The sequence below is a fragment of the Protopterus annectens genome, chromosome 1.part1 (assembly GCF_019279795.1).
Source record: "Protopterus annectens isolate FY-2018-M chromosome 1.part1, PAN1.0, whole genome shotgun sequence".
In the NCBI taxonomy this organism is placed as follows: domain Eukaryota; kingdom Metazoa; phylum Chordata; order Ceratodontiformes; family Protopteridae; genus Protopterus; species Protopterus annectens.
In genome coordinates this window covers 1647670924-1647697951 of record NC_056726.1, presented here as the reverse complement: position 1 = coordinate 1647697951, position 27028 = coordinate 1647670924, and the positions used below count along the sequence as shown (strand labels likewise).

General features: G+C 42.6%; 1 protein-coding gene across 1 annotated transcript in view; it reads left to right on the top strand.

The window, feature by feature from the left end:
* Positions 1 to 25839, top strand: part of LOC122811756 (zinc finger protein 260-like) — a 277067-nt gene extending 251228 nt beyond the window's left edge. Inside the window, exons 3-4 of the mRNA XM_044083812.1 lie at positions 6512 to 6634; positions 22596 to 25839. Of these exons, the coding sequence (XP_043939747.1) occupies positions 6512 to 6634; positions 22596 to 24487 (2015 nt within the window). The 3' untranslated portion in view covers positions 24488 to 25839. The remainder of the gene's footprint in view (positions 1 to 6511; positions 6635 to 22595) is intronic.
* The last annotated feature ends 1189 nt before the right edge of the window (positions 25840 to 27028 follow it).

The window sequence follows — 27028 nt, the reverse complement described above, 5'->3', positions numbered from 1 at the left end:
TATGCAGCAAAATGGAAAGGATATTTCATCTGGAGTACTGCAAAGGGGCAAGATGTGACACTGGTGAACATAGCCAACATCCTGGAGTACTTGGCGGAGCTCTTCCATACAGGCCTGTCCTATTCTTCCATCAAGATACATGCATCAGCTATTTCAGCAGAATACAGCTTGGATCCTCCTGTCTTCTCGCATCCTCTGCTCAGACAGTTTCTGAGAGGAAGTAAAAATGTAAAACCTCCCAGGAAACCTCCATTGCCAGCATGGGACTTGAATTTTGTGCTAGAAAAACTGACTCTTTCTCCTTTCGAACCAGCAGCAACAGCAGAATTACAATACTTATCCTGGAAGACTGCTTTCCTGCTGGTAATAACTTCAGCAAGAAGGGTCTCTGAACGACAGGCATTAATGGCAGTGCAACCCTTCCTGATCTTCCATCAAGATAGAGTGTCCATGAGAACAAATCCTACATTTATGCCTAAGGTGGTATCCAGAGTCTCTTTAAATCAGGCTATCCACCTTCCTACTTTCTTCCCCAACCCACAGAACAGGGGAGAAAGGCTCTTACATACCTTGGATGTACACAGGCAATTACGCTACTACCTGGACAGGACAAAAAACAATAGAAAAACTGACCAGCTTCTGGTAGCATATGCAACAGGAAAGGAAGGAAAACCAATTTCTAAACAGACAATCTCCAAATGGATAGGAAATTGCATTAGATTTTGTTACTCCTACCATGGAAAGAAAACTCCAGAGAACATCAGGCCTCACTCCACAAGGGCTACAGCCACTACCACAGCTTTCTTACGAGGAGTGGCTACCAAGGACATTATAGAGGCTGCTACTTGGACCTCCGTGCATACATTTGCCAAGCATTACAACTTACCTCTATACTCTAGATCCCGTGCTGGTTTTGCCACTGCTGTTTTGCAAGGGATCCTAACTACACCATAATCTGTTCTCATTTCCTCCTCCCCTAGTTTAGCTATGGTATTCTACCCATTTGTAAAGACTGCAGATGCATCCTTGAAGGACATAGTACAGTTTTGTACCTACCATAAATGTAGATGTCTGAGAGGAATGCATCTGCAGTCAGGATTACCCACCCTCCTTCCCCTCTGAGGTACTCCTAGGGTATTTGCCAATCTTCAGCTAGCTTGGGGGGGATCTATTATGGTGTATTTGTTTGTATATATGTACATACATGCTTATTTTGTGTGTTTGCTCTCTACTATTTGGAATCTTTGGCATTTATCCAAATTTAGCCATCCAAGAGGGCACCTGGCATCTGGGGCAAGAAACACTGAGGAAAATGGCGTCGGCTGATGCCTTTATACCCGAATAACTGCCGCAATGATGTCGGGTGGAGTGCGACACCAGCCGAAGCCAGACCCAGACTTTGGAATCCGGCCGACCAAAGGGCTGCCTGACGACAGGACAACCCATTTGTAAAGACTGCAGATGCATTCCTCTCGGACATCTACATTTATGGTAGGTACAAAACTGTACTATTCTGATGCTAAGGACTCTATTCCCTCAGCTTCTCCTCCTGAAGACTACTCTTTTGTGGAAACTTTACACACTATGAGGGAACATTTTCACTGGGAAGGTCAGGATTACTCTGACTCGAAGAAAAGGCTCAGAGAGTTTCTTTTACTCCCCCAACATAGACCACTAGCCATCCCACCAGTTTTGGACATTGTGGATGATGTTTATTTAGAATCCAGTTTCAACCCAGACTCTCTACCTCCTGCTCCGGCTAAGCCTGACAGATACTATAGAGTGCCTGAATCCCACAAATTTCTTTACAAAAGCCCTGTAGCTGACCCAGAGACTATCTCCCAGGGTCCCAAGGGGGCTAAGGCTTCTATGGATAAAAACCCAGTGCCTTCTGAGAGGGATTCCAGAGCACTAGACAGGTGGGGGGAAAAGGTTTACATCTCAGCCACACTAGCTCTGAGGGCACTGAATTGCCAATTTCACATGCTTAAGTATCAGCAATTCCTAATCTCTCAGTTAAAGCAAAGAATAACCACTCTCCCTCAACAATCTGAATTGAAAGAAGTACATGATCTGTTGCACGCCACTGAACAGGTGGGCAAACATACCTTACAATGTGGGTTTGATTCTTTGGAAGCCTCCTGCAGAGCAGCTGTCACTGGGTCTGTTATACGCAGGCATGCTTGGTTAAAGGAACAAACTCTGCCTGATCATGTTAAAGCAAAACTACTGGATGCTCCCTTACAGCAGGATGTTCTTTTTGGAGTTAAAGCAGAAGAAGTTTTAAAGAAAATGGAGGATAAGGCAAAATCTATGCAGACAGTCAAAGATTTCCTACAGGTACAACCCCCTCGCTTCAGCAGAAACTGGCCAACAAAAAAATTGGTCCTTTCCAGCTACTGACAGACTACAGAGGAGTAAATACAGACGCCCAAGGGGCAGAGGACAACCACAAGCCCAGTATAAACCTCGACAATGGGGCACTACAACACAGAAGGGAAGAGAAGACAGGTCTCAATCCACCAGAAGGGAAACTGAATGACTTGCACCTCATCTGGCCAAGCAATATTCTCTTGGCAGCCCCCTTGGGGGGAAAACTCGCACTTTTTGCAGACAACTGGCACATTGTCACAAAGGACAAATGGGTCCTAGACATAATTTTACGAGGATACAGATTCCATTTTCACACCTTGTCAATGAAAAGAGGAATGCCAAACCTGCCACAAAATCAATGGGCAGAGGCACAAAAACAAGTTACAGCTCTCATGGACATGAGAGCCTTTCAACTGGTACCTACACGAGAGCAAGGCCAAGGATTTTACTCAAGACTCTTTCTAGTGCCCAGAAAGGACAATGCCTGGAGACCTATTCTGGACCTTTCAATTCTAAACACTTACTTACAAGTACCCAAATTCAAGATGCTAACACTACAGCAGCTTCTTCCCATGTTGGGCAAGAAAGCATGGCGAGTAACGTTGGACCTCAAGGAGGCATACCTGCATGTCCCTATCAGACAAAGTTGCAGGAGATACCTCCGTTTCATTGCAGGTTCAACCCATTACCAATTCTCTGCACTGCCCTTTGGCTTATCTACTGCGCCCAGAGTCTTTACAAAATGCCTTGCACCAGTAATTGCATACTGCAGACAAAGAGGAATTCAAATATATCCATACCTGGACGACTGCCTCATCCAAGCAGAAAGCAAAGACATTCTCTTACATCATCTGGCCTTTGTAAAGCTTCTGCTAAACTGCCTGGGGTACACAGTAAACGAAAAGAAGTCAAAATTAGTACCCTCACAAATGATAACATTCCTGGGTGCCAGCTTGAATACAACGGCCCAGAAGACTTATCTTACGCCAGACAAACAACTACAACTGACTCAATATTTCAAGACAATGGCAACAAAGACCCAATTAACTGCAAGAAAAATTCTGCAGGCCTTGGGCTTCATGGGATCTTGCATACTAATAATACCATTTGCAAAGCTGCATATGAGAAAATTACAGTGGTACCTAAAAAGCGTATGGTCTCAACACAGCCACAGCTTGGACACAATGATATCTCTCATTCTCTGCCTACAGCAGGACTTTCTATGGTGGTCACAGGCATGTCACCTCAACAAGGGTCAGCCTTTCACCTTTCCCCCAGCCAGGCAAACTATCACAACAGATGCTTCAGATTATGCCTGGGGGGCACACATGGCAGGACAATGCATTCAAGGCCTATGGACTGCAGATCAAAGAAATCTGCACATAAATCAAAAAGAGATGCTAGCTGTACAGAAAGCTCTGACAGCCTTCAAGGAACTATTACATCCAGGACAACTTGCAATAAAGACGGACAACACCACAGTAATGTGGTACATAAACAAACAAGGGGATACACATTCCTACCCTCTATGCAGGCAAGCAATGATCTTATGGAACACAGCTCTGGCTTACCAAGTTCGGTTACAAGCTCAATTCCTGCCAGGACAGAAAAACACATTGGCAGACGACCTCAGCAGAAACATCAAGGATCCTCACGAGTGGAAACTAGATCCACACATATTTGCGATGATAACTCAAAAATGGGGCCTTCCAGACATAGACCTGTTTGCCAGTCCTCAAAACTATCAACTAACAAAATGTTGTGCAAGGACATTTCACCATCAAGCTTGGAAAGTGGATGCACTCTCTTTCAGTTGGAAAAACCTGACAGTATATGCCTTCCCTCCATTGCCTCTCCTCACAAAGGTTCTTCTGAAAGTCAAAAAGGAGAGACCACGAATGATTTTCATAGCCCCAGACTGGCCACGCCAGCACTGGTACCCGCTATTGAGAAATATGGCCCACAGCCCACCATGGATACTGCCTCAAATCCCCCATTTACTCACACAACAAAACAATCAGATTCTTCACAGCCAGCTCAAAACTTTAAATCTGGCTGCATGGCAAATCAACTAAACATCCAACCAGCTCCTCTTTCCCAAGCAGTTCTGGATGTTATTTTGGAAGCCAGAAGGCCAAGCACCAGGAAGGCTTATTCGGACAAAAGGAAAAGGTTTTGTGCCTGGAACCAAGCTAAAGGCCAAGACACAATTCTGCCTCACATGCCTCACATTCTACAGTATTTAGCTGAGATGTTCCACAAAGGACTTTCTTTTTCCTCCATTAAAATCCATGCTTCAGCTATTTCAGCTCACTACAACACGGATCTACCTTTATTTTCACATCCTCTTCTAAGGCAGTTCCTCAGAGGGGCAAAAAAACATTAGACCACCCAGGAGAGCTCCTACACCAACATGGGACCTCATTTTTGTTCTGGAAAAACTAACGCTACCTCCCTTTGAACCAGCTTTCTCTGCAGATCTTCAGTTCCTATCATGGAAGACTGCCCTGCTCCTAGCAATAACTTCAGCTAGAAGAGTCTCAGAGCTACAGGCACTAATGGCAGTGGAACCTTTCCTCATTTTTCATCAAGACAGAGTTTCTCTACGAACTAATCCTTCCTTTATGCCTAAGGTGGTTTCCAGTGTGGCTTTAAATCAGACCATCCACTTACCCACCTTCTTCCCAAATCCACAGAACAAAGGTGAGAGACTCCTGCATTCCTTGGACATTCAAAAGCAACTTTGTTACTACTTGGACAGAACTAAGGCTTTCAGAAAATCTGACCAACTCTTTGTATCCTATGCTACAGCTGCTCAAGGGAAGGCTATATCAAAGCAAACCATTTCTAAATGGATAGGTCATTGCATACGTTTCTGCTATACCCATCATGGGAAACCAGTCCCTGCTAACATTAGGTCCCACTCTACCAGAGCAACAGCTACGTCTACAGCCTTTCTCAGGAGGGTTCCAACCAAGGAGATTTTAGAAGCTGCAACTTGGAGTTCAGTACACACCTTTAACAAACACTATCACTTGCCTCTTTACTCTAAGACCAGGGCGGGCTTCGCCACTGCAGTTCTGCAGGGCCTTATAGCCTCCACTAACCCTCTATGATACCTCCCCCCTTCCTTAGCTTTGGGATTCAACCCAAGTGTGATGACTGCAGCAGGGTAATACGATGAACATAGTACAGTTTTGTACCTACCATAAATGTAGATGTTCGAGTGTTCACCCTGCTGCAGTCCAGGTTACCCTCCCTCCATCCCCTCTGATCTACTGGCTAAATCTCTTATATACCTTACTGATGTATTTGCTTATAGCTGAAGGGATTTTGTGTTTGTGCAGAGGTTACTCCATTTGGTTCTAAATTCTGACCACCTTTTTGGGGGGGCACCTGACATCTGGGGCAAGAAAAACTGAAGAAAATGGCATTGGTTGCATTATATATACCCCTGGCGCACTGACGTCAGGGAAGAGGCGACAGCAACCGATGCTGGACCAAGACTTGGGAATTCCGGCCGACTGCGGGACCGCCTGACGACAGGATAACCCAAGTGTGATAACTGTAGCAGGGTGAACACTCGAACATCTACATTTATGGTAGGTACAAACATGTACTTTCTTCTGTCATGTAGTCATAAAGAAACCTGCCAGAAGGCTTCTGGCCAGTTTCAGGGAAACCCAAGGCGATACTTGCAAACTGGGGAATATTTGGCCATGACACTGAGAAAATTCCCTTCTACATTTTGATAAGTTCCATGGTATCTTTAGCATTCTTCTAAGCTACCACCAACTCTGGCAGGTGGTTGCACTGCTTAATATTTCACCCAAAATATGTCACCTCAAGAGTGAGCCCCCCCCCCCCCCCCCCCACACACACACACACACACACATGTTAGGATAGAAACAATAAAAAGAAGTAAGCAGCCTTGAAGGCACTACCATTTGATTGCATATAAAAGCAATTTTAATACAAATGTAACCTGGCTTTGTCCATAGTACCTTGTGAAATTGTGCTGTATTCTGGTGATTTCTTTGTCATTATTAAAATGCTGTATTTGAATAAACAGCTGTAAACATATTGCAGAATTCCGTTTAAGGGTTTTTAACTTGCAGTTTCTAATTTTGGTTTACAGGGTATAACATTCCATTGGAGCACCTTTGTTTACTTCTTGTGAAAGATAAGTCATTTCCATCTGGGGACACTGAAGGAAGAATCACAGTACAGCAAGGAAGGCTCTGTGATGACAGTATCAGAAGTGAGTATGTGTTCAGATGTGACCTGGTTGGGTCATTCTGTTATTGTAGGAGGTAGATGATGATGTGTCTACCAATGACAGGTGCATCAGTTCTCAAAAAATTCGGAAAGCACACTATTAATCTGGGTGAACTAGATTGCATCAAAATAGACTTTCCCTGAAATGTGCAGAGTTTGACAGCCACTTCATGGTTTCTGGTAGCATTTCTGTGGACCATACCATCATATGTTACTCTCTTTTAGAGGCTGATGTGAAAGTCTGAAAAAGCAGCTATTAAATCAGGGCTGAAGTCTATGGAGAAAGGAGCACCTGAAAAAGGAAGAGCAGGGTAGAGTTAAATGTAGCACAATTATCTTGAAGGACAGCTTGAAGAAATTAAGCAACACTGCAGAATATATGATGGCTTACTGAAAGTAGAGTTAATGGCAGTGCATGACATGATGTGTCAACAGTTGAGGTAAACTGCATTGCATAACATGGTATGTTGCAAACGACCGATTTAATCAGCAGTGTGGAACTTGGTATGGCACTGAAAGATGGGGGAGTCAGCAATGCAGAATATGTGGCAGGGAAAGATGGGCATGAGCAATGCAGCATAAGCATTCATTATGTTTCAGGTGTACAGTATTGTAATTCTACGTCGGTTCTGTATGAAGTCTGAACTATGCTCCAGCATGTAGATTTTGCAGAATGGTTCCAGGGTATGACAGTGCATCTGCACCCAGCATGGTGCCTGGAACTGAAACTGTTTGGCAGCATAATTCTACCGTCAAGAGCCAAAGTGGGAAGAGTGATGCCTAAAATAAATGGATATCTGCATATACATATAAAAAGACAAATAGAAATCATTTCCTGCAATTCAGAAAAGGCTTAGTGCACTGTGGAAGCCTTTACTGCAAAAGTTTCTTCATTGCAGTAAGGCTGAGTGATTCAGAAATATGACTTTACATTGACGCTGATTGTGGCACAAACATCAGTCTCACTGGCAAAGCTGACTGCAAAAGTGACAGTCTAGGGACACGGCTAATACTGAGAAACCATGACATCAGAATAATGCAGCAGAGTGAATCAGTCACTCTGCTGAGTTATCCTTGTTAGAAGGAACTGCTCACCATCTTTTGATGACATGCACCCATTCAGTTCAGTGGATTACAGGTTATACCATGACTTCAGGTAGGTGCCACAGAGCTTGCTGTATGCATATGTGTGTGTGGATGTGTGCATGCTTGTATGTAGGAGAATGTATGTGGCTGCATGGATGTGTGTTTATGTCTGGGTGATAGACTTGTGGGAGCAAAGTATAGCAAAGCAGTTTTGTATATGTATTTGTATGTTTCTGAACATGTGCTTGGGTGTGTGAGTAGTTGCAGAAGCTTGTTAGTAGCTGCATGTGTGCGTGTGTGTGTGTGTGTGTGTGTGTGTGTGTGTGTGTGTGTGTGTGTGTGTGTGTGTGTGTGTGTGTGTGTGTGTGTGTGTGTGTGTGTGTGTGTGTGTGTGTGTGTGTGTGTGTGTGTGTGTGTGTGTGTGTGTGTGAATGAGTGTCTAGCAGTATTGCTGTGTGTGTCCATGGATGTCTGTCTGTGTGTGTATTGCGAGTTGCCGAGTTGGCATATGAGAAACACTAATGTTGTTAGGTCTGACAGTGCAGTGTTTGATTCAGAGACATGGTAATTAATGCTAATGAGGTGATTCTCTGTGGGGCTTTACCTTGTCTCTGAATCAGAGATTATCACTGTCACCCTGGTTGGCAGTCCCGTGTTAGACAGTTGTTAGCGCTGCCAGTGATAATCTCTCTATTCTAGGGATCTATTAGGCATATAGGCTGAAACTAACAGACAAATAGTGTGGGAGAGCTGTGTCAGTAATGTCGTTATCCTAAAAAGAACTGCAGGCTGCTGCCTGACACCCTTGACCTGATGTGTCCCTCTTTGAGAAATGTTTAACAGTGATGGAAATAAGCAAATATACTGTTAAATCTAGAAAGTTCCTGTGTGAAGACAAAGATGTCAGTGACATCTGAGGAGTGTGTTGTGACTGTGACATCTCAAGTAGCTCTTGGCAAACTTTAAAACAGAGTAAGGACTGGGGTTATTAAGGGTAAGAAGACATTTATTATGTGTTTCAGTCACATTTCTCCATGACAGTAGCCATTGATTACTACGTTTTATGTTTAGGAAAGCTATGGATGTTCCAGGTGGGAAGTGGGATGTTGATGTATGAGGTGGAAGAAATTAATTTGTTTGGTCTGAGACACTGCCTGACTTGTCAGTGACACATTTTTTTTAAAGGAAAGGTAATTCTCTAGCTATATAGAATATATGGATTAGTGCAGGACGAGGGATTATATATGAGCGTGCCACTACAGCTTGAATTTTATTTATTTATTTTACATTTGTTTACCGGGAAAGTCCGACTGGATATATGTCCATTTTCAGCGGAGGCTCGGGGAGAAACGCTCCAGAAAGCAGAGTATAAATACATTGGGACCAATAGGAACATTTAGAGATAAGTATAATATGCAGATGTTCATCGTGTTTCACTGTTGCAGTCATTACACTTGGGTTTTCCTGCTGGCAGGCTACCTGCAGTCAGCCTGAATTCCAAAGTCCTGGTCCAGCATCGGTTGCTGTCGCCTCTTCCCTGACGTCAGAGCGCCAGGGGTATATAAGATGCAGCCAACGCCATTTTCCCCAGTCTTTCTTGCCGCGCGGTGCCCGAAGCAAAAGCAGTTCACAAGTGCCGGTCGGCCGACTCCTGAGATTTTCGAATTTGAATTTCAGATCCGAAGTCTTCAATAAAGCTAAGTACCCCATTGGGGAAACTTTTTCTTGCTCCAGTCCGATGTCAGTAAAAGTTAACAATTGTATTTCTTGTGGGAAGCAAATACCTCATAAGGATTTTCATTCTTACTGTATTCCTTGCCTAGGCCCTCACCACGATGTTGCTAGTTGTCGGTTTTGTGCTAGATTCAACCAACGCACTATTAAGCATCGGTTCAATTTTGCTTTTCATTACTTTGGCCGAAGGTTTAACTATATAATGCCATCAGAACAGCCGACGACCGGAGTCCATAAAAAGCACAAGGACAAAGAAAAAGACAGGCATCCGAGGTCCAAGACCGACGAAGCCTCTTCTAGGCCAGTCGCCGGTTCGCCGTTTTTCAGTGAGGCGCTTTCGCAGCCCCTGACACCCACTACCTCAGAGCCACAGGCCGCCTCTGACTCCCACGTGGAGACAGCTAGGCCTCTGGAAACTCAAGGTATTTGGCCTGCGGAAACAATTCCCTCAGATGGGTCCGGAACCGCTGAGCAGGCATCAGCTTCTAAGGGTGTTTTCAGACCTACACAGCTTACTATCAAGACCTCTACAGCAGCCAAGGCAAAGTCTAAAACACATTTAAAGACAAATAAACAAGTACAGCATTCTCCTGGACAGTCATCCATGCCAAAGAAACAGATGCTCAAAATGGCCAAGGACCTAATTACTTTGATCAGGGGCTCCCATCCCCCTCCTGATAAAAGGCCTAGGCAAGACACTGACTATGACTCCTCTGACCAGGTTTCTATTTCTTTTGATTTCTCTTCAGAACAGGGATATTCTCTTCCTCCCTATGAGGACTCTGATGCTGAAGAATCTATCCCTTCATCCTCTCCTCCTGAGGACTATTCTTTTGGGGAAACCCTGCACACCATGAGGGAGCATTTCCATTGGGAGAGCCAGGATTATTCAGAATCCAAGAAAAGGTTCAGAGACTTTCTTTTATTGCCTCAGCACAGGCCTCTTGCTATCCCCCCTGTACTAGATATTGTTGATGATGTTTTTTCAGAATCCAGTTTGACTCCTGATTCTTTACCCCCTGCACCAGTTAAGCCAGATAGGTACTACAGGGTTCCAGATTCTCATAAATTTCTTTATAAAAACCCTGCTGCTGATCCAGAAACTATTTCTCAGGGTCCCAAAGGGGTCAAGGCTTCCACTGCTAAAAACCCTGTTCCCTCTGGTAGGGATTCTAGAGCACTGGACAGATGGGGGAAAAAAGTTTACACCTCTACTACTTTAGCTGTAAGGGATTTAAACTGCCAGTTTCACATGCTTAAATATCAACAATACCTAATGTCTTTGCTAAAACAGAAAAATGCTTACAAGCTCTGAATGTCCTGAGAACAAGGAAATGCAGGATTTATTGCATGCAGCTGAACAAGTGGGAAAGCATACTTTGCAATGTGGTTTTGATTCATTAGAGGCATCTTGCAGAGCCGCAGCTACAGGTTCTGTCATTCAAAGGCATGCTTGGTTAAAAGGACAGATTTTACCTGATCATGTTAAAGCAAAATTATTGGATGCTCCAATACAGCTTGATACTTTGTTTGGTGTTAAGGCAGAAAAGGTGTTAAAGAAAATGGAGGATAAAGGAAAATCAATGCAGACAGTAAAGGATTTCTTACAGTTTCAGCCACCTAGATTTAGCAGGAACTTGCCTTCTAAAAATTGGTCCTTTCCAGTGTCAGACAGGCCACAAAGAGGCAGATCTCAGCCCCAAGGCTCATACAGACCTAAACAATGGGGTGCTTCAGCCCCCAAAGGCGGAGAAGACAAATCACAACCTTATAGGAAACAGTCCCAATGACTTCCCTCTACAAATGCCAAGCACTTACCTTTTGGCAGCACCCTTAGGGGGAAAACTAGCACTTTTTCTCACAAAATTGGCACATGATCACCCAGGACAAATGGGTACTGAATATTGTTTCTCAGGGTTACAGGTTCCACTTTCACACCCTACCAAGATCAAAAGGTATGCCAGACCTGCCACAAAATCAATGGGCAGAGGCACAAAAACAAATTTCGGCTCTCATGGACATGAGGGCTATTCAAAAAGTACCACAGCAAGAACAGGGGCAAGGATTTTACTCAAGACTTTTCTTGGTACCAAGAAAGGACAAAGCCTGGAGACCAATACTGGGCCTGTCTATTCGAAATACCTTCCTGGATGTTCCAAAATTCAAAATGTTGACACTGCAGCAACTTCTACCCATGCTGGGCAAGAAGGCTTGACTAGTCACTTTGGACCTCAAAGAGACATACCTGCATGTCCCAATCAGACAATCTTGCAGAAGATACCTCAGAGTCATAGCTGGCTCAATGCATTACCAATTCTCTGCACTGCTTTTTGGCTTATCCACTGCGCCCAGGGTCTTCACAAAATGCCTGGCACCAGTAACTGCATTTTGCAAACAAAAAGGACTTCAGATATATCCCTACTTGGACGACTGCCTTATTCAAGCAGAGAGCAAGGACATTCTATTAAAGCATCTGCCGTTTGTAAAAAGATTACTAATTTGCCTAGGGTACACAGTAAACGAAAAGAAATCAAAACTAGTGCCCTCTCAAGAGATAATATTCCTGGGTGCAAGCTTAAATACAACTGCCCAGATGGCTTATCTCATGCCAGACAAGCAAAGGCAACTGACTCATTACTTTCAAACGACGGCAACAAAGACCCAGCTACCTGCAAGAAAAATTCTGCAGGCTTTGGGCTTCATGGCATCCTGCATCCTGCTAATTCCATATGCAAGACTGCATATAAGGAAGCTACAGTGGTATCTAAAACGTGTTTGGACTCACCATTGCCACAGCCTGGAAACAATAATAACTCTTATTCCCTGCCTGCAACAGGAGTTTCGATGGTGGGCACTGGCCTGTCACCACAACAAGGGACAGCCTTTCACTTTACCCACAGCCAGGCAGACACTAACAACAGATGCATCGGATTATGCCTGGGGGGCACACATGGCAGGAAAACATATTCAAGGCACGTGGCCCGCTGACCAAAGGCATCTTCATATCAATCAAAAAGAGATGCTAGCTGTACAGAATGCCCTGACAGCCTTCAAGGATCTACTACATCCAGAACAACTATTACTAAAGATGGACAATACTACAGTTATGTGGTACATAAACAAGCAAGGGGGCACACATTCCTACCCCCCCTGCAGGCAAGCCATGACTTTGTGAAACACAGCACTGACCTATCAAGTACATCTGCAGGCACAATTCCTGCCAGGAAAGAAAAATACTCTGGCAGATGAACTAAGCAGAAACCTCATGGACCCTCATGAGTGGAAACTAGATCCACAGGTCTTCAGCATGATAACAAGGAAATGGGGATGCCCAGACATAGATCTTTTTGCCTCCCCTCACAACTGCCAACTACAGAGATTCTGCACAAGGACTTATCACTCACAAGCATGGAAAGTGGATGCTCTATCATTCAGCTGGAAAACCCTAACAGTTTATGCCTTTCCACCACTGCCTCTCCTTCCCAAGGTACTCCTAAAAGTCAGACAAGAGAAGCCAAAAATTATTCTGATTGCCCCAGACTGGCCATGCCAGCACTGGTACCCAGTCCTAAATAACTTGTCTCAAGGCCCAGCCTGGACTTTACCTCAAATTCCTCACCTGCTGACTCAACAAAACAATCAGATCCTGCACAGCCAACTCAGAACCTTAAATCTGGCTGCATGGCAAATAATATAGCCACTCACAACACACCTCTCTCTAAAGCTGTTATGGATGTCATTTTGGAAGCCAGGAGGCCCAGCACCAGGAAATCTTATGCAGAAAAATGGAAGAGATTCTGTGCTTGGAACCAGGCACAAGGACATGAACCACTTGTTCCAAATATTCCTCAGATTTTACAATACCTAACTGAGATGCTGGACAAAGGCCTATCCTTCTCATCAATTAACATCCATGCCTCTGCCATTTCAGCTCATTACAATACGGAACCTCCTATTTTCTCACATCCACTGCTAAGACAGTACCTCAGGGGGGCAAAAAACATAAGACACCCCCCCCCCCCCAAAGAGAGCACCATTACCTACAGGGAACCTCAACTTTGTCTTGGAAAAACTCACACTGCCTCCTTTTGAGCCAGCCAATACAGCTGATATAAAATTCTTATCATGGAAAACTGCTCTGCTCCTAGCAATAAATTCAACAAGAAGAGTCTCAGAGTTACAGGCATTAATGGCAGTGGAACCTTTTATCATTTTTCATCCGGACAAGGTTTCTCTAAGGACAAACCCAACATTTATGCCGAAGGTAGTATCCAGTGTGGCTCTTAACCAAACCATTCATTTGCCAACATTTTATCCAAATCCCCAGAATAAAGGGGAGAGACTTCTGCACTCTTTGGACATACACAGGCAGCTACGCCTCTACTTGGACAAAACAAAAGCTTTCAGAAAAACTGAGCAACTGTTTGTAGCATATGCTGCAGGGTCACAAGGAAAGGCTATCTCAAAGCAGACTATTTCAAAATGGATAGGACACTGCATTCGTTTCTGCTATGCACAGCATGGCAAGTCGGTGTCTAAGAATATTAGGCCACATTCTACCAGGGCAGCAGCCACTTCAGCAGCCTTTCTCAGAGGAGTACCAACTAAGGAAATTTTGGAGGCTGCAACTTGGGCACACTTTTTTACCAAGCATTATCACTTACCTCTTTACTCTAAATCCAGAGCAGGCTTTTCCACTGCAGTTCTGCAGGGCCTCATAGCCACTCCTAATCCTATTTAGACCCAGCCGCCCTACCTCAGCTTTGGGATTCAACCCAAGTGTAATGACTGCAACAGTGAAACACAATGAACATAGCACAGTTGTGTACCTACCATAAATGTAGATGTTCGAGTGTATTAACTGTTGCAGTCCAGGTTACCTACCCTCCATCCGCCTTTCTTTGCTGGGACTTCTCTATAATTCTCTATCCTATACAACCTATGTGGCGTGTTTGCTTGTCGATGAAGGTATTGGTTTTAATTTACTGTATGCTTTTATAAGCAATATGTATTGCCTACCTTCTTGGTGGCACCTGACATCTGGGGTAAGAAAAACTGAAGAAAATGTCGTTGGCTGCATCTTATATACCCCTGGCGCTCTGACGTCAGGGAAGAGGCGACAGCAACCGACGCCGGACCAGGACTTTGGAATTCAGGCTGACTGCGGGTAGCCTGCCAGCAGGATAATCCAAGTGTAATGACTGCAACAGTGAATACACTCGAACATCTACATTTATGGTAGGTACACTACTGTACTTTTTCAGTAGGGTGACAAACATGGATAAAACATAGTAGACAACATCAAAATCATGCGGCTTCAATTTCAGACAATAATACATGGCGTTATGGGCTAAGTCCCTTCAAGAATTCGTACAGTTGTTAAGAGTATAAGATTAAAATGCTTAGGGAGTTGATGAGCATCCCATCACATTGAGGTTGCATGCTGTTATGGCACTATGGTTGTGAATTATGTGCAAGATGTGATACATCTCATGCTCCAAGAACCTGCAGCTGTAGACATTTTATGATACAGTGTATCATTTGCTTCCATTAACATATTTTTCTGGGCATCAGAATATGTGGAGAATAGTGCAGAGATGTGAGCTTTCAGAACTGTGCTGCTATGACATAAAGTTTAAAACTTTGGTTCTGTCATTGATGATTCATAGGTTCATAGGTTGATACTAGGCTATCTGCCCTAGGGCATTTATAAGCCTAGCCAGAGTGTGTTTGGCTTTTGCCACCCTTTTAGATTAGTTGACTGTGCCTCTGTATAGTAGGTCACAGAAGATAGCCCTTTTAAGGTTAGTTTACTGTGCCTCTGTCTAGTAGGGACACAGAAGAGATCCCAAGGGTAAACGTACGATCTCCCATCCACTCATCAAGATTTCTCTTGAAGAGGGTCATTGAGGGGTTCTGCCTAACATGGATTGGGATTTTGTTCCAGAGTGAGGGGCTCCTCTGGGATATGAATCTGTCCCTCCAGCATGTCCTATTTATTTCTGTGCAGAGGTTTAAGTCCCTTGAGCATGTAGTTCTAAGGGATTTGGATTTCCTGAGGTGGAGCATGTCCATTAATTCTGGTTTGGACATGGCTTTATACATCAGGCACTGATCGCCTCTGAGTAGGCAGTAAGGAACTGGGTAGAGCTGAAGTTTCTTTAGCCTAACTGCGTAGGGCATCTGTTTGAGTCCCTTGATCCTCTTGGTGAGGTACTTTTGGGGTCTTTCCAGTTGCTGCAGGTGTCGAGTAAGGTACATCCCAAATGGGGCATTGTATTCAGTTATGGGTCTGATGAGTGATGACTGGAGGGGCACAATGACCTCTCTTGATCTAGATGTGAACCCTTTCGTGATAAGGTGGGCTATATAGAAGGTCTTTCTAACCACTTTGGCAACATGATTGTCAAAGGAGAGATTGCTATCTTCTTGGGTCCCCAAATCCGTAATTACTTCTTCCGTACTTAATGGATTACCACCTATGTGGTAATTTGTGGGCACTTTGTTTTTCCCAAAGGGGATGACTATGCACTTTTTGGCATTTAGCTTTAGGCCATGGCTCTGGCACCAGTTATCCGTCTCTGTGAGACCCTTTTGGAGGATGCTTGTGTCAGTCGGCAAGTCGATTATGGCACCCAGTTTGCAGTCATCTGCGAACATGGTCAGCCATAGTCCTCCCGTGTTAGCCTGTACCTCAGAGAAATATATACCAAACAAGAGAGGTCCCAGGACTGAGCCTTGTGGGATGCCAATTGTAACGGGTTTAGAGTCTGACATGGCACCTGCAATTCTGACCATGTGGGTTCTATCCTTGAGCCAGTTTGCAACTCATCTTGTGACATAGGGGTTGATATTTAAGCTGGTGAGCTTATTTATGATGCCTGACTGGGGTATTGTGTCAAAGGCTTTTACAAGCTCCAGGTAGGCTTTGTGGACTACCTTCCCTTCATCTATGGCCTTGGTGACTGTTTCAAAGAAGTCGACCAGGTTCAAGAGACAAGATCTGCCCTTAACAAAGCCAAATTGGGTAGAATCCAGTGTTTGGAGGTTCCCAATGTCTTTGTTTATGAGTTCCATGATGATACATTCCATAGCTTTGCAGACCAGGCTAGTCAGGCTTATAGGGCGATAGTTTCCTGGGTCCGTTGTGGCACCACCTTTGTGGAGTGGGACCACTGTTGCTGTACGCCATTCCTTGGGTACATATCCTGTAGTAAGGCTGAGATTGAACAGTGACTTTATGTGAGGGTTCAGTTCTTCTTGGAGCTCATGTAAGACGCAGCCCGGGACACTGTCTAGTCCCATTGATGCTGTGTTTTTTGCTTTGGAGAGGGCAGCTCTCACCTGTGCATCTGTGATGTCAGGGAGGCTACACTCTGTTGGGATAGACATTTGCTCTTTTGGGGGAGTTTGCACTGAACCTGTCTGCCAGGATGTTGGCAATGTCTGTGGGTTCAGTGTATTTTTTGTCATTTTGCACTAATTCAGAGCACCCAGGTTCCTGACATAACTAAAGAAGGCCTTGTGATTATCTTTAGCATCTTGTGCAATTTTTCTTTTGAAGCTGGCCTTCGATGATTTTATGAGGGATCGTAGTTTCTTGCTAGTACTGATCAGAGATGCCTTCCCTTTTTGGGATTTTGCTCTGTCATGTAGTAGCTTCCTCCTTCTGTTGTATAGCTTATTCATGGCGGGGGTCAACCAGACAGGTCTCCTGCCTTTGGAGGAGTGAGTCTTGGTTTGATTTGGGATAGCACGATCCATGCATTCCTGTAGGTGTCCATAGAATGCGTTTGTAAAGGATTCTGCGGTTTGGGCCATATTTTCCACTGGCCCGGGGGCTTTGAAGGGTTCCCCCTCAGTTTTGAGAAGTGTGAAGTTTGCTTTTGAGAAGTTCTTCACCGTGGTTTCCTTGGCTGGGGGTGGGGACGGGATATGGATGTCCAGTGAGATTAATTTATGGTCAGATCTTACCAATGAGGGGTATACCTCTGGTATGAGGGGTATGAGGGGTATACCTCTGGTATGGAACATAGAGTCCCCATGTTGGTGATGATCAGGTCCAATAGGTTTTCCCCTCTTGTGGGAGTGGTGGCCAGTTGTTCCATAGCATTTGAGTTTATAAATTCTAGGAACCATTGGGCGAGGGTGTTGGGGCTTGAGTAGTGCTCCCAGTCTATGTTTGGGTAGTTGAAGTCACCCAATATGATGGTGTTTGTAGAGACCTTCATATTCTCCAGTGTTCTCAGGAAAGCTGAGTGGGGTTCCTGAATTTGGGAGGGTGGTCTGTAGCAGGCTACAAACTGAAAGGCAGTTTTTCCCACTGTTAGTTGCACATTGATGGTCTCCGATGCTTCGTGCAGTGCCACTAACCTGGAGGTGTGGGTATCTTTGATGAATATGGATACTCCCCCTCCTTTTGTGGTACGGTCCGAGTTTTGGGGCCGAAAAGCATGGTATGAGGTATAACCTGATAGTGCTGGGGTGCTCTCGGGAGCCTTGAACCAGGTTTCAGTTACTGCACAGATATCGATATTCTCCATACCGAGGAGAGCCTCCAGTGCGTGCATCTTGAGGTTTAGACTTCTGGCGTTGAGCAGCATTACCCTTAGTTTCTTTTTCCTTGTGTTGTCTATGGAGGTGGGTTTGTCTTTTGAGCCTTGCCTGAAAAAGGCATTATGGGGGTGGCAAGAGCCTTAGCCAATATTCGAAAGCCCAGGGGTGACAGGTGCAAGCCGTCCCTAATGAAGCAACGTGGCTTGTCGAGCATGTCATCCCAGGCTGACAGACACTGGATCCCCTTTGAATGACACCAATACTTTAGCCAATTGTTAAAATTGATCATTTTGTCTTTATACTCTATCATCATTCTTGGTGAGGGTAAGATGCTACTCAAGGTCAGGGTCATACCGGCCTGGGCTACATGATCAGAGAGCTCCTCTATGTCTCTTTTCATGTAGTCCAGGGAGGTACGTCTCAGGTCATTCACACCAGCATGGACAATGACGGAGTCATATTTGTACTTGCTTTGGAGTGACCTGAGTGCTTGTGTTATGTGGCGGATCCTGGCACCCGACAGGCAGCTTACAATGACCTTCTCCATCCTTGTTCAGCCTGGTGAGTGGGACGTCAGTGTGTCTGACTATAGAGTCACCTATTACAAGTATATTAGGTGTGTTGTTTAGCCTTAAGGGCTGTAACTGTGTGGCACACTGACGTTGTGAACTATGTGATACGTGGGTATTGTTGTGGGGTAGCGGTTGCTTGGATGTCTGCTGTGGAGGTCTCTGCTGCTTGGGCAGATTTTTATTTAGAGCCTCCGTGTATATTTTTGTGTGTTTATGTGTTTGGTTTGCTGTTGCGATAGATCTATGTGAGACTGGATGTGTGGTTACCTTCTCCTCCTGACTGACTGTGCCAGGATTGGGTTGAGAGAGCTCAGCCTCCAGTTTGGCTATATAGTTGCATCTCTCACATATATTTGAGCTTGTTGGGAGGAGGAGAGGGTGGTCTGTGTACATAAGGCAGTTGTAATTTTGCCTCAAGATTCCCAGATTCACCAGCTGGACTGGAGAGTAAACCCGAAATTGACTTTTGGACATGCCTGAATAGTGTAAGGAACTACTTTTTGACTGATCAAAAAGGACCAATAGGGAGCCAAGTACTTAAAGGGAGTATAAGAGGGTGTAGTGCTTTAGTTTATTAGTGCTTACTTATAAGATTACTTATACGAGCAACTGCAGGGCTTTAGAATGAAAATAGTTCATTCTTAGTGGCAACAATTCTAGCAGGTTTTAAGTACTTGAAGTCTTTGTTGTTGGATTGTGCTGTCAGAATACTGTGCTACTTCGGGCAGTGATTTATTTAAGGGAAGTGTAAATACTGACAACATGAAGAGGAATACATTCCGCTTTCCTCCTCTTCTTCATTACCTTTTATGAAGCATGGTTCAGATTAAGAGGTATGGTCTTCCCCATTACTTGGAGCTTGGTGTAGGGGGTAGCATTGCCATGTGAGATACTTGCACTGATGCAGTACCCAAGATCTTTTAGTGGTTATGACTGCTGTTTATAAGCGAAACAGTAGATTTACATTTGCCCATTATATCTGGTACGCGTTTTAACAGTCCATGTAGAAACATAGAAGTACAGTTATTATAGAACATGGGAAATCATAGCGGGTTTTGAAGTTCTTGTATTTGATTACTTTGCACTTGCATTTTTATGGAGTATATTGTTGCCTATTCCAATTCACCGTTTTCATTATTTGCAGTATTAAGCAGTTTGCGTGTATTCAATGAATTACGACGTCATCAGTTGTGGTTTTGCTTGTTGATGTTTCTGATGTAATAGATTCAGTTGTGGCAGTTTGTATGGGAGGAAGGTATCGGTATTTGTCACTGATCATCTCATGACAGATTCTTCAGGACATCAGATTTGATCTCCTAAATGTCCAGTCACAATAACAAGACTAATTGCCACTTCAAAGCTAGTTATAAAGATATCCTGCATGACCTCTTCTGATCATAATGACTATCTTAGCTGAATTCCCCATTAAACCCACCACTTTTCTACTGGGGGACTTCAATTATCCATCAATAAACTGATTGATATACAATGCCAAGGGTTAGCATGCCCAAAGCCTCCTTGACATAATAAATGCTAACTGCCTTTTTACAAATTGTTAACCTTCCTACTAGGGGTCCCAGTATCCTTAATCTTGTCCCAGTAAACATGGCTACTTCTTCACATCTTCATGTGTATCATCATGTCTTTTTAAATCAGATCATAAATCGGTGACATTTTTCTTTAAATCTGGTGGTTTGCCCCCTGCCAATACCTCTGTGTTTAGGGGCTTCTCAAAAGCAGACCTTATTCAATTATTTGATGATCTGAATAAATTCCTCTGTAATCCTTTACCAGCAGGCCCCATTGTTAAAGCTGCTGCCTATGCCTTTGACATCTACTCCCACTTTTATAGTTGTATTGATGTCCTTACCAGTTTCCATTGGTTTGTTTAGGAAAAGAGATTATCAGCCCAGACCACTTTTCCTGGTTTAACAATTTCATCACTGACAGACACTTCACAGTTGAAATCAGATCCTCCAAATCAGAATCAGCACCTTAAAAGCACACTACGCGGATCCAGTTTTGGACCCTTCCTTTTCTCTATATTCGTTAATAAACTTCTTTGTCATCTCTCCCATCTTCCACCTCCCACTTATACTGTACTCAGATGACATGGTTATTTATCAAACAAGTCACTCTCAGACAAACATTAAGTATACAGGAGCTCCATTAATGCCTTATAAACCATAAACTACTACTCAACCCTTCCAAGACCAAAACTGTGCATTTTGGAACTGCACAGAAATTTCAGCAAGTGCATGCAAACAGCCTCCTTCTTCAAATACCTAGGATTATGGCTTGATTGTTCTCCAAACTTCCATTTCCACAGAGATAAAGTTAGAGCAAAATTAAATGTCCTCCTCTTCTGGGCCAAAAAAAACATCCTCTTTTTTAACTCAGTCAGCCAGAGCAGCCATCGGCAAAGGAGCTCTTGCTCAGAAGGAATATGGGCTAAAGATTTTCACATCTCCCTCCAAGAAAATTACCTACACCCTCCAAACTCCAACAGCGTCTGCTGATTTATTGCAAAGTCACTCCTCTTTGAGCATCACTCTATCAGCCTAGGGGGGAAAAATGAAAAAAAATATGACAACCTAGGAGAGCTAACCTACTGTTAGGATCCCAGCTCTACAAACTACTCCATCTCCAGACATTTACTCCCCTTGAGGTAAACTTCATCAAAAATCCTCCATGTACAACCGGGGACACCACTCACAAGCCATACCAACTCTCAGTACCCCTAAAACCAAACTCCACAGCACTGCACATGCATTCTCCTCTTGGGTACCTACTCTTTTGCAGGCTCTCCCCATCGACCTAAAGGAAATCAACACAATCTAAATTCAGAATGAAACTCAAAGAGCACCTCTTTATCCAAGCCAAATGCTCCTACTTCAACACAACAATGTCACCTAACACAATCCCTATCTTTGTTTTCACTTCTCCTCACAAAGAATTACAGAAGATGGCCCGCTGTCGATCCTTATGTAAACACTGTATATTACAGCTGTAGCTGGGCCTCTCAAATCTCCCAGTTATGGAGGAACATACTATTTTCAGATCTGATTAACCCCTGCATATGATGGATTTTTGGTGTTTTGTCCCTATTTTCAGGCTAGATTTAGACAGTCACACTATTTTCTGAATCCCTCCCTTTCTACCTACAGTATTTCCAATGTCTGCAGGTTAAGAGGTTTGACTATAATGTACACATACAGTTTTTCTGTGTAACTAATTTTAGCTATTCTGGTATTACTTACATTTCTCACTTTTTTGTGAAATGTTTTGCATTTCAACCAGGCTGAGCATGATATTGGTCTGTATTGATTAGTGCACTAACCTTGTGATGAGCTTCTGTATTGTGAACATCAATGTTTGCATTTCTCAGCACAGTTTGTAACTTCATTTTAAGTCTACAGATGTTCATAGGTAGTTAATAGGTTTTCAGTCCAGGAGACCATTAAGGAGCCCAGCTCAAATTCGCAGTTGCCCCAAAGCATCAAACGGTTACGTAACTTACTCGAGGTCACATAGCAGACATATGAAAGCTTCAGCAGTCAAACCCTTTACACTGGAAGTATCTTGTTATCACTTTGTGCCCTTAATCTTCTTTGCTAACTATTTGGCCTCAGTCTGTACAATGGCGATTTAAGTTGAATGCCATCAGAGATATTCTTAAACTTTAAGTGAAGCTGGGGTGATGTGAGGAATCACTGCATTTTACAGAACATGTAAATACTACATCACACATATAATGGAACATCTTAAATACAGCTAAAAATGAAACAGTAGCTCAGTTAGCATGCTAAATATAGTTAATGAAGGAAAAGTGAGGCATAAAGAGAACTCAGCAGCTTTTTTTGTTGACACATTTGATACTGAAATTTTGTGCAGCATTGTATGGTTTAACTACATTGTAGCTTTATTTTCATTGGGTAAGAAAATTGACTTAACTTATTGTTTATTATGTTCTGACACGTTTTCTTTACGTTTAAGTCAACAGGAATACAGATTTCAGTAAGATTTACAATCTGCTGTTATCACATGGAAAATACTGCAATGACAAAAGAGATGAAACTTTTCCAGATAAGTCATCAGGCACATTGTTTAACCAACTGCATACTGGAAGTAGACATCATAATGTCCTAGAAATGAATGAAGAGCCTAATGAGAAAAGTGAACTAAAAATGAAAACAGTCAAAAGAGGACGTCCAGGCATGTGTCCTAATTATACCAAGAGTCCTGAACTCAGTAGCAACAACTTAAATGATCTGTCAATTTCCAATGGGAGAAAAGAATCTAACTCATTAGTGATGCATGACCAGAGATTCAGTCAGAAGAAACTGAACCAGCAAGCCATGGATGACATGGAATTTACATGTAAAGTACGTCAGACTGTTCATACTGAACAGAAACATTTTAGGTGTAACACACGTGCCAAAAGTTTTGCATGGAAGTCTAGCTTGGAAAAACACCAATCGGTCCACAATGGGCAAAGGCTTAATAAATATAAGAAACATTCAGGCATGAATAAAAGTCTCCAGAATGGAGGAAAAATTTCTAAATGTACTAGACGTGACAAGAATTTTACACAGGATAAAAGAGGTAAATATCAGTCAGTGCACACTAAGGAAAAGCTGTATAAATGTGCCATGTGTGACAGGAGGTTTGCCCAAAAGGGAAGCATGATAAAGCATCAGTGTAGTCACAGTGATCCAAAACCTTATACGTGCAGTATGTGTAACAAGAGTTTTAAATACAAGAGCTTTATGCTTAATCATCAGAGTATCCACATGGGACAGAAGCCCTTTAAATGTGCCATATGTGGCAAGGGTTTTACAGATAGGAGAGGTTTGACAGCACATCAAAGTATTCACACGGGGCAGAAACCATATCAGTGCGCCACATGTGACAAGAGTTTTATACATAAGAGAAGCATGGAAATGCATCAGAGTGTACACACTGGGCAGAAACTCTATAAATGTGCCACATGTGACAAAAGTTTTACATGGAAGGGTCACCTATTAAAGCATCAGTACACACACACTGGACAGAAGCCCTACAAGTGCCCAATGTGTGACAAGAGTTTTACACAGAAATATAGTATGATAAGTCATCAGCTCATCCATACTGGTGATAAACCTTTTAAATGTGCCTTATGTGACAAGGGTTTTACAGATAAAAGAGGTTTGAAGGTCCACCAGAGTATGCATACTGGACAGAAGCCCTATCAGTGTAAAACATGTGGAAAGGGATTTACAGAAAACAAAAGTCTGAAAACACATCAATATATACATACTGGGCAGAACCCCTATAAATGTAACATATGTGATAAGGGTTTTAGATACAGAAATGCAATGCTAACTCATCAGAGTTCCCACGATGTGCAGAAACTATACAAATGCACCACGTGTGACAAGGGTTTTAGAAACAGGAGATGTCTGGCAGCACACCAGAATGTCCATACTGGACGAAAACCCTATAAGTGTAGTATGTGTGACAGAAGTTTTGCACAGAAGGGTAACATGTTAAGTCATCAGACTATCCACACTGGTCAAAAGCCCCATAAGTGCACCATGTGTGACAAGAGTTTTAGATTGAAACGGACTCTCATAAATCATCAGTATATCCACATTGGGAAGACCCCCTTTAAATGTTCCACATGTGGCCAGGGATTCAGAGATAAGAGAAGTCTGACTGCACATCAAAGTTACCACACTGGTGAAAAACCTTATCATTGTTCCGTGTGCTTCAAACGTTTTATACATAAGAGAAGTCTTGTAAAACATCAGAATGTCCATAGTATGCAGAATGTGGAACCAGTAAGTGGAATCATTGTAACATTGCAGGCATTAGCAGTATATGCTGTTGTACAGCAAAGTGAATAAACTATTTTAAGGGGAGAAAACTAGCTCAGCAATATTGAGAAATGTAAAGAAAAACACAAACTTAGTTCATCGATGACCCAAAAAATCATTATAGTGAACTAGAAAAAAAATAGTAACATCACCCAAAGCACAAGACATCTGTACATTTTGATTAAAAACATGAGTGAGCCCCACTGAGGATAACTAAAATGCTAAATTTGTGATCTTTAATATAACAGATTAGAGTAAATAATGCCTAGATAAAGAAACATTAGGCATTTGGAAAAAAAAAACTGCAACCAATGAAGTGCTTTAGGAAAAGGAACAGAACTCAGAGGCTATCAAAATTCATAAAAAAAGCAAAGAGAGAGACAGCGTGAGAAAGAAAAGAGTTCTGGTATGGTGCAATATATGTGCAGAGCAGTATGACCTCTGCAGTGGAATGTTTTGAGAAGCAGTGCGTTTAGTGATGTGGAAAAGAAACATTGAAATTAATCTGATAGACCAGTTGTGAAGTTAAGGGCTTCATGTGGAGGCTGTAATGCAGTAGTATCACAGCATGAGGGTGGTATAACAAACAGACTGGGACACTTGGAGAAGTGCTACCCAAATTGAAATTTTCTTCTGTAAAAGATATGGTTAAAAGTCCAACTAGAATTGCTCAGCAGGGGAACTAACAGGTAATGGAGTAAAGAAAGCACTCTCAGTAAAGAAAAAAATGATACAAGGGATGTCCTGTTTCATTTAGTAGAAATGGACAAATACATTAAGATAGATGAGGGAAAGACTACAGAAAATGAACCAGACCCAAAGTGTTAGATTACTGATAAAGCAGAGGAGCACAGCAGTTGGAACTGTTAGGACAGAGACCTGCGATATACCAGAAAAATATAATATTCTACTGTGCAGCTAAACTATTAACTGATAAAGTGTTACCACAAAAACAGAGAGTAACAAAGGGAAAGAAAGGAAGAAGAAACAATACTACCACAGAAGCACTGACCCAAGAGAACTGTAAACCCACTGAGACAAGAAGTATCAGTATTAGAAGAATCTAGAAACGGGAACTGGTCATTAAAAACTCACAGAGTAATAGATGTAATAAAAGCAACACACAATATCAAAATCGGTCGGGATTGCTGTTGCGTCATCTCCAGTAATAAATCATAAATATCAGCATAAGCAAGCAGAAACAATACAAGGCATGCAGAAAACATATAAAATAAAAAAAATAAAATATAAGAAAAAAACTAGCAATTTGTTATTGATCTAAAAGGTTTTATAGAGAATTGGGAAATAGGACAACAGCAGTAGTATGTTGTTGTTGTTGGAGAGATGCGTGAATGGGCGTACCCCTTCGTTGAAGGTTGTGCGTTAGGGCCAGCAACTTAGCATGTAAAAATCAACTGTCAATCATTAGCGGATCGGAGTTCCGCTGTGGCGACCCCTAACCGGGAAAAGCCGAAAGACACAACAACAACAGCAGTAGTATACCACCTAAAAAGGAGAAATCGATACATTTTGAAGTATTTATGAAGACACTCTTGAACATAACACACATGCCAAACATTTGACAGAATTCCACATTAATGGATTATGGAATGCTTGTGGATATGAGAAATACATCCTACACTGATAATTTGCATAGCAGTCACTATGAAACAGGGTCAAGCCACTTTATAACTGAGTTATGATAGAGGACAAATTGCTACCACAGGGTTAAAAATCCAAAGAGGGATATTCCAAGACAATTGTGGTCACAACTGCTGTTTTGCTTAAACTCTTTAACGTAGTAGGCTAGTATTACATCTTGAAGTACAAAAGCCAACCTTGTCCAGTGACCGCTCATCTACTTTTTGTGGATGACTTAAAAGCTGCTATTCACCAAACAAGCAACTGAAAGCACAATTACAAATGATTAAAACTTTTCCGTATGATGTAAGAACATTTGGTTTTGATAAATGTGCAAAAGCATCATGTATAGCAAGAAAACAAGAAAATATCTACCTAGAAGAGAAACGGGATTATTTGAATATAAATTTTATTTATATGGTAATAAATGAATGGTCTGTGACATAACATGAGCAAATGAGAACAAAGATTAAGTATTATTTTTATAAGACTAAAACTAATATTAAAAACTATCTTGACATCTAGGGATAGAGTTAGCTTTACAGTTTTGGTAAGACTGACTAACTGCAAAAGCATTGACTCAGTTGGATAAGAAAACAAGAAAATTGCTTCACTCTTATCAAATTATATAAAAAAAAAAACTACTTGGGACAGTTCTATATCACTTGGTCTGAAACAGATAGCAAGCCTCCTTGAAACTGACTGTATCTATAGATCAGCAGTTGTGGGACTGCATGCATTTTTGTTGAAATTATCCGATCCAAACAAAGTGAAGGTTCTAAACCACGAAGATTGCATCATTGTTCAGATAAATACATTTTGGAAAGGAGTAGTAATAGAAGTCAAACCAGAAGTTAACAAAAAATAGGTGACAACAGAAAGTGACAAAAGTAAAAAGGAAAACTGAAAAGTCCACAATTATAGTAAGAA